This window comes from Oryzias latipes, chromosome 10 (assembly GCF_053564925.1).
Source record: "Oryzias latipes strain Hd-rR chromosome 10, Olatipes_Hd-rR_3.1".
Lineage (NCBI taxonomy): Eukaryota > Metazoa > Chordata > Actinopteri > Beloniformes > Adrianichthyidae > Oryzias > Oryzias latipes.
The window spans coordinates 13,380,070-13,396,407 of NC_136246.1; the positions used below are offsets into that span (position 1 = coordinate 13,380,070).

The 16,338-nt window shown below is 41.0% G+C and overlaps 1 protein-coding gene across 1 annotated transcript; it reads right to left on the reverse strand.

Moving 5' to 3' along the window:
• Nucleotides 1-180: 180 nt before the first annotated feature.
• xkrx (XK related X-linked) lies at nucleotides 181-14,771 on the reverse strand. The gene is made up of 3 exons (XM_004073101.5): nucleotides 13,885-14,771; nucleotides 3,603-3,862; nucleotides 181-1,676 (listed from the first exon to the last, which is right to left on the reverse strand). Exons 1-3 carry the CDS (start codon nucleotides 14,235-14,237, stop codon nucleotides 829-831), a joined length of 1,461 nt encoding a protein of 486 aa, XP_004073149.1. The 5' UTR covers nucleotides 14,238-14,771; the 3' UTR covers nucleotides 181-828.
• Between the last annotated feature and the right edge of the window lie 1,567 nt (nucleotides 14,772-16,338).

Consider the following 16,338-nt stretch of genomic DNA (forward strand, 5'->3'; position numbering starts at 1 on the left):
ACGATTGCATTGGAATGAGGATAGACGAACTCCACGGTCACAAGGAACAGGGAAGCCACTGTTCCAACCTCCAGGAAATCCTCACCTGTTTGGTGGGAAATAATCACATTTTATTGAACACAGGAAGCCAGTGTGTGGAGGTTTATTGCAGACAAAAAAAAACAACAGGGAGTGACTTCATTTCTTTTTAGAACAATTTATTAAAGGTTCAAGTAGTACAATAGTAGTCAAGGCACTGTAAAACAACTTGGAAAATGCTTCTGTGAAGAAGCTTGCTCTGTGTTTTGTAGTATTTTCAGTGTTAAAGTGGCTTTAATTAAAGCAGACGGATATCTCCAACATCCCACTTTAACGTAAACCCCTCCCAACAGTCCATTTGTTTGTTCTTTCACATTAAATCTACTGCTTATTTAAGGCAACCATGCAACATAAGGCATTTTGGGAAACACTTTTCAGTTTTTGTTTAGTAGTTTATCCTATATGCAAACACATGAGACGGGAGACCCTGAGAGGAAGTAAAGTGAGGGCGACCTGCTCAGAGTTTGGCCTCACACACACTTGGCACATGTCCCACACACCTGGCTCAGCTCTGCTCTGTGAAGTACACTCTTTGTACACGGCTGCATACTCTCACATGCTACATTTTTGGGTAGGCGGGGGCCCTTGTGGTGCCCTCTTAGTGTCTGCATTGACTCTCAAAAGTACAATCTCCAGTAGAAACATTTGAGAAGTCAGTAGGTGAGCGTGCACTGCAGAGAAAAATGCTGGATGCCCTTCTGAGGAGAAACAGCAGCAGTTTGTGTTTCTACAGGGTCATTGTCTTTGAGCTCAGGCTGCCTCCATCATGTCTTCATCGAAAGCCGTTATCCGCTCCCCCTGCAGAGCAGAGTCCTCGGGATGATAGGGCCTCAGCAGCTCCAGATGTTCCCTTGATGCCCGCACTAACGTGGCGGCTCTGGAGTATGAAGGCGAGTTGGCCTCCTGCCTTCTTGCACTCTTCTTCCTGCAGCAGATGCACTGAAGGCAGTTATGGACGTTGTGCTGGAAGAGGCTCCTGAAGGGGTGGCAGAACTCGTAGAAGAGCAGCATGAAGAGCACGGCCAGGCTGTAGCAGATCAGCAGCTGGACGGCCAGCAGCGGAGCACAGACGTACTCGTAGAAGTCCGATTTGAAGAAGTACCACAGCGTGATGAGGAGCAAGTTCTCCACAAAGCGTCCTGAGTAGTACATGGCCAGCTGAAACCAGTTCTGCCTCTTCTCAATGAGGTCATTGTGGGCGAGGTCCAGCTGCACTGCCGACCAGCAGAAGACGTTGATGCAGGCGAAGAGCAGCGTGAACAAGCACAGCACGATGGTGGTGCCCAGCTTGGAGAAGTCTTTCTCCACGTCACCTGTAGGGCCAATTTTTTTGCACCAGAGCTTCACCCAGGGGAGAAAGAAGAAGAAAAGGAAGTTAAGCACGCCGACGAGGATCACCCAGCGAGTTAGGGCCGTGCTGAAGAGGACCAGAGCCGTCACCCTGGTGGCAATCTCCAAGCCTCTCCACACGATCATGCAGATGTAAGCCACGGGGCGCAGCCGCACTTTGTACTCGTCGTACCGGATCTTGATGGCCAGAACGTTGCACACCAGAGCGCCGTATATGATGGAGAGGAGGCTGATGATCATCAAAGCCACTGAGGAGACAAACATGACTTAGAATGAAGACAACATTCATTCATTTTTTTCACCATAATGGCTCTGCCTCTCCATCACAAAAATCTCTGTAGTTTTCTGGCAGATTATCTGTTTGACATCAGCTTTTTGTGCTTCTGTCAAATTATGGACAAACAGCCCCAACATTTTTATGAGGATATCTCCTCACCAACACTTTGCCATTTGCCCCCATACAATCATACTCCCACCTCTGTGTTTTACACCCGATTCAGCACAAACTTCTTTCACAGTTTTAGTTTTACTTTTGTGTTCTCTTAGAATAAACAAGATCCACAAAACAACTCAACCCCATTTTCAAAGTTATTTCTATGTGATCATTTCTATTTTTTTTTTCCATTGTTTTTTTAATTATTATTCTTTTGGCTGCTATTAATTGCTGCTACTCAAAATGAACAAAAAAAAAAAAGCAAACAAACTAAAATTCCCTTTAAAAGCCCAGAAGAACATTGTTCTTGGGTTCTTTGTTAAAATAAAGTTGGTCATGTTTAGGTTTCTAATTTGCTGACTGACTGAAATCCTAAAGGGAACAATAGTGACTCATCCTGTCTGTCCACTGGAGCTTTGACTGCAGCTGAGAGTGTAAGTCTAACTGCGGCGCCACCATGTGGTCAATACCTTAGTTTGAAAAAGCTGTTGGATGTTTATCGATACTTGATGAAAATCGGCAGCAGCCCAAAGATATGAGTGTAATGAGTATTAGACTTGATCAATTAGGATTCCTACGATCCAACCAGAATCTGTCTGAGGCTAAACCCTTGACCATTATAAAACCGTAAAAAATGCAATTAATCTATAATATCAATTTAGAAAAATACCATTTTACATCAACATAAAAACAACATAGTTCCATCACATTGAACAACACACATGTGATGACAGCAAAAAACGATTAGTCCATCATTCCAGTCCAATGTGTGGAAACAGTCATGTGACCATCCAGTGTGCTAGAATGTTCTAATAATGTTCCCCTTCTATTATTTTTATTAGGAAAAAGAACAGGCGGCTGAACTTTAGGAAACTAAAATATGAATGGATTTGACATTAATTCTTGTTAACTGTTTTGTACAAACTGTTTGTTTGTACACTTATTAAACTTACACTTGACTATCTTGCAAGAAATGCAAGGAATCTGGAAAACTTCACCTGCGCATTTATCTCTTAGTCATCTTATCATTCATAATGAACCAATATCGATTATGAATCGGATGGACAACCATACATTGTGACATGAATCAAATTTATGTTAAAAGGAATGGTTACACTCCTAGACGATGCCCAAAGCTGTTAGAATAGAATAACATATGCTGCAGAACATTAAAGCAGAGCAGGACAATCATTTGATTTCACTTCCTTTAGAAAATTCCTAATAAAAATGGGTTAAATTCACATTTGTTTAGATATGTTATTAAAAAAGGTGCACAAGATGTAAAGATATTGCATGAATGAAGTCCAATTCTACTGTAGCATCTGTGCTTCCTCCTTACAGTCCAACCATGTGAACAGCATGCTCTTAGTGAAAAAAAACATGTATTTGCATCAGTGTAATTCTACATTAAATTTTAATAATCTTATATTAAACTTGGAATTTTTTTCTGAAAACATTGTCTTTTTCCTCTGTTTTTATCTTAAAAAAAGCCAAACTATTAATGGAAAATTTCCCCCAAAATGTTCCTTCACTTTCTGCACATTCACATGCATTTACACTATAAGGGATCAAGTCTAAAGACGCTAATATAGAAATGTAGAAAAAACCAAGATCTGTCATCTCTAGTAAGAAACCTGAGCAACCAGAAGCCCTGTTCAGGACATCTCACTGACTTCTGGGTCTGGCTAAAAGCTCAGAGAGCGCTGACATTCGGTTTGAAAAAGCCATAAATTAGCCTTACATCTTCCATTAAGGATGTATCTCTCCTGAATGGTGGCGTACAGCTGGAGCGTCAGCTGGGGGGTGGAGCCCAGGAACGCCTGGATGACGCTGGTGCGTTCAAAGGCATTCCTGTGGGTGGCCAGGTTGCGTTCCACCTGGCCGATGTGAAGCTCCCGTTCCGTCTTCTGGCCCTTCTTCAGGAAGGTCCTTTTGGAAATGGTGACGTAAGAATCTTCCATTTTCCCAGCTTTACAGTAGAGCATCAGGGCTTCAAAACACCTGAAGAAGAAAAAAATACTCTTTAACACCAACAGGGGGCAGTGTCAACTTTTGAGTCAGGATCAACGTAGTTTCATGCATTCATATTTCCTCTTGTTTTTCAGTTTCTCACATGAGATTTTGGTACTTCTGCAGACTGGTTGTCACTAATATCTCAGATAGCACAGCTCCAACATCTAAACTGTTAGTACTTTCTAATTACTACAATCCTAAAAGATTGGTGAATGCCTTCCTACGAAATTACGACACCAAAGACTGTTGAAATGAAAGAGATATAAAAGAAGTTCTCCTTTCCTTTGGAGAAATTGAGTGTGGAAGAAACTGTAATGTTTGGAAAAACCAGAGAAAAAACATTCAAAGCCCATAACCATGAGTGTTAAAGGTCATTTTAGAAAAATGGTCTGAGATGAGTTAGAGGGGGAAAAACTGCTGTCCTCTTTTTGATTTGTGAGAGCTGTGTTGGTAAACAAAAGCTGTAGAGCCACATGGCTCCAGCAGGGGGCGCTGGAAGAAAGGAAACTGGGTAATTGGAGCTAGGAGAGGATCACAGAAAATCTCTTAGGGTGTGGCTCCTCATGTTTGCAAGGTAAATGTGTTTGTTGGAAGTTATGATACCCTTTCATGTAGAGAGAAAAAAGACTTTAAACTTAGAAAAGTTTAATTTTTAAAATATATTTTACAGAAGGCACAAGACCCTGACGACCATAAAAACAAATGCTGTAGCAAACAATTTCAGAGCTATAAAGGACATAAAAGCCACCTAAACCGGAGAAACAGGTTTCAGCATGACAAACATGTGAAAACATGCATGTTAAAGCCCATGTTAGCCAGACAGTATTCAACACAAAAACTCAATCCCTGCAGGCAGTATTGCATTAGCGTGCTGAAATGCACATTGAGATACTGTTGTTTTAGATGCTTCTTCTAGCACAGAAATGTTTCTTGCAGCTCCGGAGCAACACACTGAACTGAACCTGACCCCAAGAAATCCTCTCTTTCCTCCCCAGCACTGGTCCGTCACACATTCTTTCCACTGAAAGCCAGAGGCACAGTTGGATCCCAATTGGTAAGCGTTCACTAAGAGGCAAACGCCGAATAAACTGGCCTATTTTCTCTGATAAATGTAGCGTTGAAGCGGGAATTTCAGTTTGGAGGAACACAGTCAGAAGTAGCATTCATTTCAAGGCAAAATTACTATCAGAGACTGCACTCAGAGCCTTCACATGCACGCTCCTGCCCTCATGTAAGCCGCAGCAGCAGTTTGCACTCAGGAAATAACCACTCTTTAGCAAGCTCATCCTGTTTTGGTCTTTCAGGACTCCATCAGGCTCAGTGACACAGACTCATCTGAGCCAAACGTCAGACACCCAGACTCTCTACATGCACAGACTGGCTCGTCCTTTTTCTGAGAAACAAATCTGAGAAACAAGAACATCACCTGCTTGCATTCTTTGTTGTTGTGTTTTTCTTTTCTTTGGATGGGTGATGTGCAGCAACGCATTCAGCGCCATTACAACAATCTCACAGGAAGCCTCTCATCTGAGTGGAGGGGCAGCAAAGAAGATGATGAGCTTAAACCAGAACCACAGAACATAAGGCAGACGTTCAGAAGGCACACTAACGGGGACAACGGTGGAACATTCTCGCCCGGAGGTGTGTGGGAGCAAACGCATGCTCACCACAGGTTTCTGTTTTGGACGAGCTAAACGTCTTTCAGGGTTCAGCTGTGATGAAGGCAGCATCTTTCTAAACGTCTGAAGCAAATCGCAGCACATTTCCATGACTTTTAAACTCGTTTGGACCTGAACAAAGCTATACATTTTCTTTACGTGGTGAAACTACAACACAATGGCAGATTGAAGCTTAATCCTTTTTGCTGTACTACAAACACAAGATTTATTTACATAAACCCAGCAGCTTCATTCTTTTGCATAAACAAAGACATTTCAGAAATCTCTGTTATCCTTATCTGCAAACTTTAATATCAACATTTGGGCAGATTTCACACAAAAGTTGGCTTAAGTTTGAACTCTGGGGGAGGCGTCTGTATGCTTTCTTTTATTTAAAAGGAAATGAGTTTTAACAATCGGGCCTGACTCAGTTTAAAAACCGGTTTTCAAATAGGTTCCTGCTCTGCAGATCAAATAACTCAAGACATTCAACCTACGTAACAGGACAACAACACAACAACCAGACAATCGTAAACAGTTTAAGAAGAAACAGCATGAGGGGAAGTTAGAAGCAATATCAGTGATTGCAGCTGGATCTGTCTTTTAAATAAAGTGTAGATGTTTTTTTAAATAGTCTTAGTGATATAAGAGTCCTGGTGGCTTCCGGGAGTTCATTCCAGGTTTTAGTGAAAACAAAAAAGAAAGAGGCTGCATGGTGATGCAGTAGTTAGCTCTCTTGCCTCACAGCAAGAAGGCCCTCGGTTCAAGTCCTGAAAACAGAACATCAATGGGGGACCTTTCTGTGTGGAGTTTGTATGTTCTACCCGTGCATGCGTGGGTTTTCTCCGGGGACTCCTCATAGGTTAATCTAAATTGTCCCTAGGTGCGAATGTGAGAGTGGGTGGGTGTGCCATTGTGGATACTCTACCCTGCGACAGACGGGCGATAGGGCCTGGATAGGCTCCAGCAGCCTCATGACCCCTAATAAACGGAAGGAGATGAATGAATGAATGAATGAATGTGAAAAAGGATGAATGAAAAAAGAAAGAATTCTGTCCGCAGGAGTTCCTAAATGCTGGTAAAGGCAAGAGTCAGTTTTTTGTGGATCTGGTAGAGTGTTTGGCGTTTTGGAGCCATTACAGTGAGTGCTGCTGAAGTGTGTCCATTTAGAACTTGCTGGAAAAGTTTGAGTCTACGGGTTATTGCATAATTCTGAAATGTTGAAGCATTGGACGGTGATACTACAGAGAATGGTGAAACCAGCCCGGAAGCCTATGATAGATCTTATAGGCTCTATTGATTTCGCTTGTTGTGAGTGACCAAACAGGCAGACAATAGCATACAGTAGACATGATAAGTACATGTAGATATGTTTCAAAGATTTTACTATAAATGTACAATTTACTGTAATTGAGGTGACAGTCAAGAAAGACCCACAAATACTTATAGGTTGGGAGAACCGAGAATTTCTAACCAGAGAGGGTGATGGGATTAGATATCGATAACGGTTTTCTAGATGAATCAAAATATATGTATTCAGTTTTCTTAGTATTAAGTGATTTTCATGCAACCAATCATGTAAATACTGTAGATCTATATTAAGTTTATCTTTAATTGTAGTAATATTTGGACCAGACCAAAATACATCAGCAGTGTCATCTGCATATTAAAGAGAACTGGAAAAATGAAGGACACTGAGAAGATGTTCAAACTGCAGCACAGGAGCAGAAACTTTACTCCGGGTCCCCTCGTTTAAGCAAACACAATCCCTCATCTCCATTAAACTTAGCTCAGGGGACATTTTCAGGAAGATTCTTCACATTCAGTATCACTGTGATGCTTCAGTTTACACATCCTCATTTTGCTTAGCTTTCTTTGGGTGTGTCTCATGCTATGTTCACACCAGGCGCAGAAACGTGTGTTCGAGTGACCACTTCCAATGAAAGGTCTATGTAAATGTGTGTTTACGTGTTTTGGGCTTCAATATTAAAAACTCTTTTCAAAGTTTTAAAAGCTGTAATAAAACTCTTACTCAAACTTACAAAGAAAACTACGGTAAAAAAGTGTTCTAGTTTTCATTAACTCAGATTTCTATGGCCCCTGAGGTTAGCTGTGCAAACTCTGTCCTTTGTTTGGTTTTCTGGAAAAACTCTTTGTTTTGGCTCCAATTTGTGAAAAAAACTTTATTTAAAATGGCAAAGTTATAGTATTGGTAGCATTTGCATAATAGGTCTATAATAACCCTCATTGTGAGCATGCCTACTTTACAGGAAATCCTTTATAGCTCACATGATGCAAATACCACACGTCTTCTCTGACAGACGTGGTCTTCTCTGCGCTAACAAAGACCAACATCAAGTGTTTAACCCTTGTGCTATCTTAGATGACCCCACCCTTACATTGACGTGTTCTCCCTACCATGACAAAGGTGGATAAAGGTGGAAAGATTTCATGTAATCCATGGACACCAGTGAGGTTCACAAATCATTGAAGGAAAAAGGTTCAGTGCACTGTCTAGTGGGTCTAGATGACCCAACTCCCAATGTTAAAGTGTCTAGGATAGTACAAGGGTTACCCAGAGCAGATTCAGTGGTTGGCAGGTGTGAAACTAGGAATTTACAGCAAAGAGGCAGAGAAACCTGACCTTGAAGTGCTCTGGACACAGATCAAATTCATGCATGTCTGTGATGGCTCAGACGATGATGGTGACAAAAGAACCCTTGAAGTCCAAACAAGTGAACTCTGGTGTGGTTCTTTACAATGTGAAAACACACAAACTATCCAACGGACCAAAGAATGGGGGAAAAACATCGATTGCAAAAAATTGTGTCTTCTCTGCAAAGCTCATGTGGTGAGAAGATGAAAGGGCTTTTCTACACAGACCAAAGTTTTCTTTTTTAAACTTCTCCTTTCTTTTCTGGCACAGCAGCTTCCAGATGTGCAGATGTTGTAACTATTGATTCCAGATAGTCTTCTTTGACAGAACTAACCAAAGAAAGGTGTGAAATATTTTGGCACTCTCCTTCACACACACAGAGAGGAGGATTTGTCAGCAGAATTCCTGCTTCGGGGTGAAACTTTCCATTCCAAACTACTTTTACCATAAGTTGGTGTTATGGAGAAAACTCTCCTGTGGACATCTGTCCAGGTCTGTGGAGACCAAAGCACAGAATTCACATCCCGTTAACCCTCCACCTTTCAATATGCTCAGAGAAAGAATGAGGGTGGGTCAGCAGGGAGGAGGCCATTCCAGTCAGCATGACAACATGCTAAGGCTGTCCCACGGAAAGAACACTGTGTGAAGAAGCTCCTAAAAGCTCAAACATGGAAAAATCCTTTGAAATGTCGATCAGGGTCTCGTCTTATAAGCAGCAGTATTTTTAGAGCAAAGAAACAACATTTTTGGAGTAAAAATAAAATGCACTCGCTCAGCTCTACTCTCTCCATTACAGAGCTTTGGAACAAACAGGCTAAAGTTCATAAACCACAAAAATTTCCCAACTTCTGTTTTTTAACCAAGCAGAAAAAAGATACAGACTTCATGTTATGCGTTAGCATTACCAGCAGGCAGGTAGTTTAAGTCCAACTTGTCACTTATCCTGTTATGCTCCTTTACTAGTCAGGCCTCTGGGCTAAAATAGTTGGAGTAAGCTCAAAGCAGTAGGTTGGCTTTCAAGGAAATAACGAATCATCAACTTTGTTTGTACAGAATTTGTCAAAAACTATAAAACAGAGGTGTTTACATGTTGCCAACATAACATAATGGCTGCTTACTGTAGTTTTATCTTAATGTGTTTATGACTCATTTTCTTTTAGACCCTGAACCCTAGAACTCTGAGTTAGACTGAAAATCTCCAAAAGAATAAAAACCATTTGTTTGCGGCTTGATATGATCAGAGACCTCTGATTGCTTCCTTGTTGTCTTTTAATGAGAACATTTAAATGAGCATACTGTAGTCAATATGATTTTTTTTAGGAAAATCTGCAGCCAGAAACCTGGTTGGATTTCTTTCCCTGAAAGATTCCACACCCATCAAATAATTTAACAGCACATTGGAGCTGATGGCGTCTCCTCTGTTTGATCTGAAATCAAAGTCCATAGCCCAATATAGTTTAAGAAGTCCTGACAATAAATAAAAAATAAATCTTCTTATGACTCTCTGAGTCACCAAACAGGTAACGCAGGTAAAAATGAAATGAAAATGACAATAAAAAATGTAGTCAGTTAAGATAATACGTTTCTAGATAAGAAAAACAAAAGATCCTTTCTTTGTAAAACTTGCAAAAACGTCAAGAAATGAACAACTATCCTTTCAGTAGTACGTCATTGTCAAATGTAAAAAACAAACAAACAAGCTACAATTAAGGAATGATTGTCTGAGAATTACAATAAATCTCAACTCTCCTCCAGTCCCGCCTCAGCTCATCAGCCGGATGGAGGTCTGGACTTCCTCTGCTGTTTTTACAGCTGGGTCCAGATAATTTGGCCAAATTTGCTTTGTTCCCTTTAAAGAACTTTACAGACCAAGTAGCGGAAAGCTAAAGCAGAACTGGAGAATCGGCTGACAGCTCATCATCACAACCGCCGTGTGTCACCATTTTCTAGAAGGACAATACAGAAGTGCAACAGGGGCAAAAGGTTTATACGGACTCTGCACAAATCTTTCACTTTCGGCTCTTCCCATCAGGGGTCGCCACAGTGAAACATCCCTCCCTTGAGGATTGAGTCGCATGGTTAACTTGACAATGTTTTTACGCCGGATGACCTTCCTGACGCAACCCTCTCAATCCAAACAGGCTTGGGACCGGCACAGCAGCAGAGAGGGGAATAGGGAGCAGCCTGGATTCGAACCAAGGTTTCACGGACGGAAGGCGCCGCAAACCAGCGCGAGCTAAAACGCCCCCCCCAGACTCTGCACAAATAAAAGACAAAAAAATAAAAGCCGAGTGTATGCAGAGATTCCACAAAGAGTGTGTAAGAGGGAGACTACAACCACGTCAGGAAAAGGATCAAAACATTTTGGAACTCTCTGGGTTCTCCGGCTGAATTTGAATATCTACATGTGGTCATTTCTGCACTTCTATCTTTAAGAAAACTTTTCAAATCTCCTCTGTAAACAGTGTATGCCACACCTACGTCTTACCCAAGTCTTTTCTACTCGTGAGCAAATATTGTGGATTTATTTTCAAACATGTATCCGTTTTTTGACAGACGTTATGGATAAACCTGAAGTTATTTTGATGAAAATTACAGCATGTGTAGGATTTCATATTTGTATTATTATTCATATGTAGCTAAACATAAAAGATTATTCCATAACCAAAAGAAACATACAGTCAATAAGTCCTTTAGTCTGAAGGGGGACAGTTATTTCAAACTGCCACTGATGCAAATCCCTCAGAAAGGTTTTTGTGCGTCTGTGTGTGGGCTGATTGTATGGTGTGATCTTGGAAATAAACACAAGCGCACTCAAAATATGAACATTCTGTTAACATTTGGTTATGTTACTGTACAGTGGGATGGATGTGTGTGACTGGTATGTGGGAGAATGGCGATGGTAATGATTTTAACAACTCAGTGGTGATAACCACACTAAAGTATGATTTGATTGTGACTATTTGTTTATGGGGAGAGTTTTATGTTGCTGTAGATGAAGAGTGTAAAGAAAGGAGTTAGAATGTATTTTTTTTTTTTTTAAATCAGTACCCCTTGACTAATCCTGAACTCTAAATTCCTATTGTAGCACTTTTGTGTACATCATTACAAGTCTTGGGTTATTTTTTGTTTAAAAATGTGTCTACATGTTGTCCCAACAGTTTTAGGGCCTATGATGGATCAGGCACTCTGTTCTGTGGGCAACTTTTTCAGACAAGAATCTATTTTTCATTCATTCTTTTTTTTAAAAGAATTTCCTAAACTGAATTCTTCCATTACATTCCTAGAAAAAGCTGTGCCAATAGGATTCAATTGTCTAGCACTAAAAACAGCAGCTTTCCCCACAGAGGGCTGTGGAGGAGACGGGAGTTTGTGTTTCCTGACTACACAGCAGGATGACATGGCAGAAGTTCTTGTTTGGATGTCTCTGTGCTGCACGCGTTCATTACAACCTATGTGTGCTGTTGGTGTGAGTGCCGTCTATCTGGACAGAGATCCAGCGCAGAAGGCTGAAATAAGAGGATTAGGATGATGAAGCGCAGCATGCTGTCGAGCCTCAGACGTCATTGTAAAAAGCACTCTGCAGCCTTTCACATTTACCACCATTATCCATCTAAGGATTTCCGTTCTTAAAGGTTCATCTGTTTCAACTAGCCAACTTTGTTTTGATTCAGTGAAAAGGAAAAGAAAAGTATGGAATATTCACGTCTGACAGGTCAATTTAAAAGTCAAAATCTTTTCCAACTAAACAAATGAAGAAAAAACAACACCACCACCAGCTGTTGCTCCACACAGACTGACTTTGGGAAGTTCATTACATCATGCCGTCATGGTGATTTATCGGTGCAACTCTGCTTCAGTGCAACAGAAACATTCTGCAGCATCTTGGCACCTTGACTGTTACTGGAAGCCTCCTCCACAGAGGAAGGACAGCAGGTGGGAAAATGACCCATACATATTTGAAAATTTGGGGTTTTCCAACATGAACAATGCAGGAGTCTTGCATCGCATGATTACATTCATTTGATTTCATTCTCATTTTGACAGCTTCATAAAGTCTTCATTTGTTATGCTCTAGCTGTTCTATGCTAATATTTTTGAATTATACAATGTTGTGCCATTTTGGAATGTGTATACATTTAATTAAATAGTTTTACAATGTTTTGCAAAAGGTTTGGTTTTAAAATGGTGAAGTTGAGGTTGATTTTGCAAAGGCTCTGCCCTCACCTCAGTGCAGAGATGGATGCGGTCTCTATGACCCACCGCAACAAAGATGGTGAACACTGATCTCTGTGAAGGCCTTAGATCAATAATATTACTCCATTTGGAACAAGATAATTTGACACTTAAGGAGGGCTTCCAGTTAAAAAACCAACAAAAAACACTCTACATTTCTTCTGTCTCACAATCTTTGTGGAATGATCTTCTCCTTTGCTTGTTTTTATTCAGTGTGTAGCTACCGTTTGTAGTGCAGTGTTGGTAGAAAAAAAAGAATGAAACGTGGAGCATTAAGAGGTAGGCGTGCACAATAAATCACAAATTTATTGTCACGCGATATCAGCTTGTGTGATACACGTACCGCAAAAAAGGGGCGTAAACTTTAATAAATGGTTAACTTAAATGTGAACACACTATACAATTTCATGTAATCCCGAAGTACTTAATGAATCTAAATAGAGCCCTTCATGCGTTTGGCCAATTGAATGGACCCCCTCATGTGGTTAACCAATCATTTTATGTCAGATGCCCGTCTCCTATCTAGTCGAGGGTCATTTGGAGTATAGTTTAAGTTATGTTGACCTTTATCAAAATGTAACTATTGCAGTATTTGTTTATAAAGTCAAATCATCATCGCAATATTGATCACTAATATTGCACACTGTGAGTTGTTGTCATATTGTGCAGTCCTAAAAAGAGGGTAGCACAAGGGTGGGTGGGTCTGGCGTTGTCATGGTGACCCTATAGGGCTTTGCAGCTTGAGGGGACCTCAAGAAACTGATTTAGAGTCCTCTTCCAAACGTTGGAATTTCAATTTCCAAGACTTTCATGCTGCATAATGCAGCACTTTCTCTTCTTAGGCCAGGCAAAACGCCTCCAGCATCTTCTCTAGCTTTGCAGTGACATAGGAAGTCCATCTCCAGATGAGTTTGCTCTGACTCAAAGACCCACTTTGCCACACAACAGCTCAGATGAGGTAAACAATGGCGTTGTGGACCTATTGGTCTACAAGTGGATGCATCAGAATGGAGCAGAGCAGGGAGCTTGTGGCCCACCCAGCATATTTTCTACATCACAATTTCCCCTATTTGAAACGTCATTCACCACGATTTGAATAAAGAAATACTTAGAGAAAGCTATTTTAAGCTTAATTTTGTTTATACGTGTCCTCCATGTGAGCCCTCGTGAAACTAGGGGAAGGACTTTGTTTTGGAGTCATCTTAGAGTTAAACAATTTACTCTATTAAATTCTCTACTTGCTTGGAGGCATAAACATTTAGATGATATCCTATTGTGAAGCGCCTGTGTTTGTGTATATCCTCTACTCCCTATGTGTCTTTTTGTTTCAGTAAAAAGGTTCCCTGTTAAATTCTGGGCTTAGTTTTCTGAGTCATGATCTGTATCTGCGGCTGTTAGTTGGATCAGATCATAAGTCCCTCATCCCTCCATCGGGGACAGCGTAACGGGCGTTCCCTTACCGGATGATGGGCCCGAGCAGCAGCAGGTGCAGCAGCAGGACCAGAGGCCGGTCCCGGCCCACGTCCCTGTGGACGAACGTCAGCGTGAGCTGGGTCAGGACGGCGGGGAACAGCATGAAGAAGATGGTGAGGCCCATCCAGCTGACGTCTCCGGATTTGTGGTACATGCTGATCAGCACCGCCGCGGACACGAGCTCCGCGCAGTAGAGCAGGGTGGCCAGCACGACACTGACGGGGGGGTGGACCTTGGTCTGGTTCTCCCCCATAGAGACAGAGGCGAACCCCCCGTGCTGCTCCTCCACGCATGATACTCCACACATGTCGCTAATGACACCCCACGAATTGGAGGCCATAGAAGAGAATTCTAATTCAAAAGCATAACTTTGCGGTCACTGGTCTCCTTCGTGCGCCAACTTTCAAACAAGTTGATCATCGCCGGGTTTTCATAGCGAGCACTCACGTCACGCCGAACGAATGTGCTCGACTCCTTGCTGCTCGGCCTGCCCTTTTCCATCCACAGTGAACGCGTCTCTGTCCGTTCAGATGTCTGGCTTGTTCGCTTCAACTCAGAACAGCACGGGGAAGTTCGGTTTCGTGTTCAAATGAACCCTCAGAAGAAGTTCCGTTAGTCGTCCATGGTACTTGATGAGTTGAACAAAAAACGGAGGCAGAAACGTTCTACTATTTTTGAAACTAGGACTTAAGAAAACAAAACGAATAAACAAAAACCCGCCCAAGTCTAGCAGCACGCCGCCGCCGCCGCCCTCTGTATCATGTTCAGAGTCCGCAGAGGAGAGGCGGCTCTAGGGTGAGGTGCTCGTGTTTTCACCACTGAATAAACAGCCACGCAACTAGTCAAGCTAGTCACAAAACTAGCTAGAAACCGGAAGTGACAGGCGCTGGCACTTTCAAATTAAAATACAACAACCGGAAATCACAATATAATATAATATAATATAATATAATATAATATAATATAATATAATATAATATAATATAATATAATATAATATAATATAATATAATATCATGTTGGAACTGAGGTCAATTTTTCTTTACCAAATATTTTTCCTTTGGTTTGATTAGAATTAACCAAAAAAATAAATGTAAAAGACCTTTAGTAGAAAACAACTGATTATTGCTTTTCAACCGTTTTTTCAAATATCTTGTACACATTGCCTCACGTGCCCACTTAGTTTCTGTCCTCATTAAAGAGAAGCACAGCAGAGAGCGAGCTAAGATATATCAGTTTCTGTGCCCTTCCATTTTTAGTTTGAACCAGCAGGGTGGGGCTGGCCTTGTCTTGGTGACCTAAAGGGCTTTGCAGCTTGAACAGGTGCAACCAAAAGTCATTTTCCAAAATGGTCTTCTTATGCATGTCCACACTGACTCTGATAAAAATGATAAAAATAGAGCTCTGTCATTACTGTTTGTTATCAACAGCTTCAACACAACAATCTCTTCTAAAGTACATTTTTAAAATATTTTTTAAAAGCAGAATAGACTATTGATTGTGTGACTTTAGCTGAACAAATGACCTCAACAGAGTCAAAGGGAGTTGCAAGACAGTAATTTTATACAGTTCTGTTTACTATGTTCCCATCCATACAGTTAGTCTTATTTTGATAGGACAAGCTTGTCATCAAATGAATGCTTAGAGGTTGGGAAAGTATTTTCTTACTCACGTACAATTAGTTACCTGGGGTTTTTTAAAAATCCACAGTTTTTTCAGAGGTTTTAGACAGTGAACTGGTCTTTACCCATCCCCTGAGGCGGTTCACATGTTCAGAAGTTGATTATTGTACTCATGAGGTATTCGTAATCAGGAGGTTTGTAACAGAATGTCACTTCAGTGCAAGCAGTCCAAACCTTTTTGCAATTATGGAGAGCAGAAGTGAACAGGGGTGTGGTACTCAGCTACTGTGTGGCCTGGAACAAGCTGGTGCTAGGTGTCTGGGACGAGTTTACTGAGCAGAGGAAGGCATAGTTGGAGTGAAATGACAAAATGAGATAAAGCTTGCACAGAGACTAGCAGTTCAAATCACTGAGTGATAACAGCAAATATTGATTAGTTAGGAATTGAGTGCAAACCTGACTGCTGAATTTTTTTTCCATGCATTGAAACAACGTTTAGCATTAATCACCAAAACGTCAACTATATTCAGAAATGATAAATGTCTTCAACATTTTTTGTTTAAGGTAAGAACACACTGCCATCTAGTGGCTAATATTGAAAACACATTTGATGTCTTTGTAATCTTATTATGTAAGGCTGTGTCAATAATCTTGTAGTTATGCTGACTGATGTAAAGCTTCATTTGGATGTTTATATTATACCATGACAGAAATAGTTTTGTAAAAAAAATAAAACATTACTTTTATGGAATTTCTGGGTCTTCAAAGTCCAAACTATGAATGTATATTGAACCGCTTGGACCACTGGAAATCCAGTAG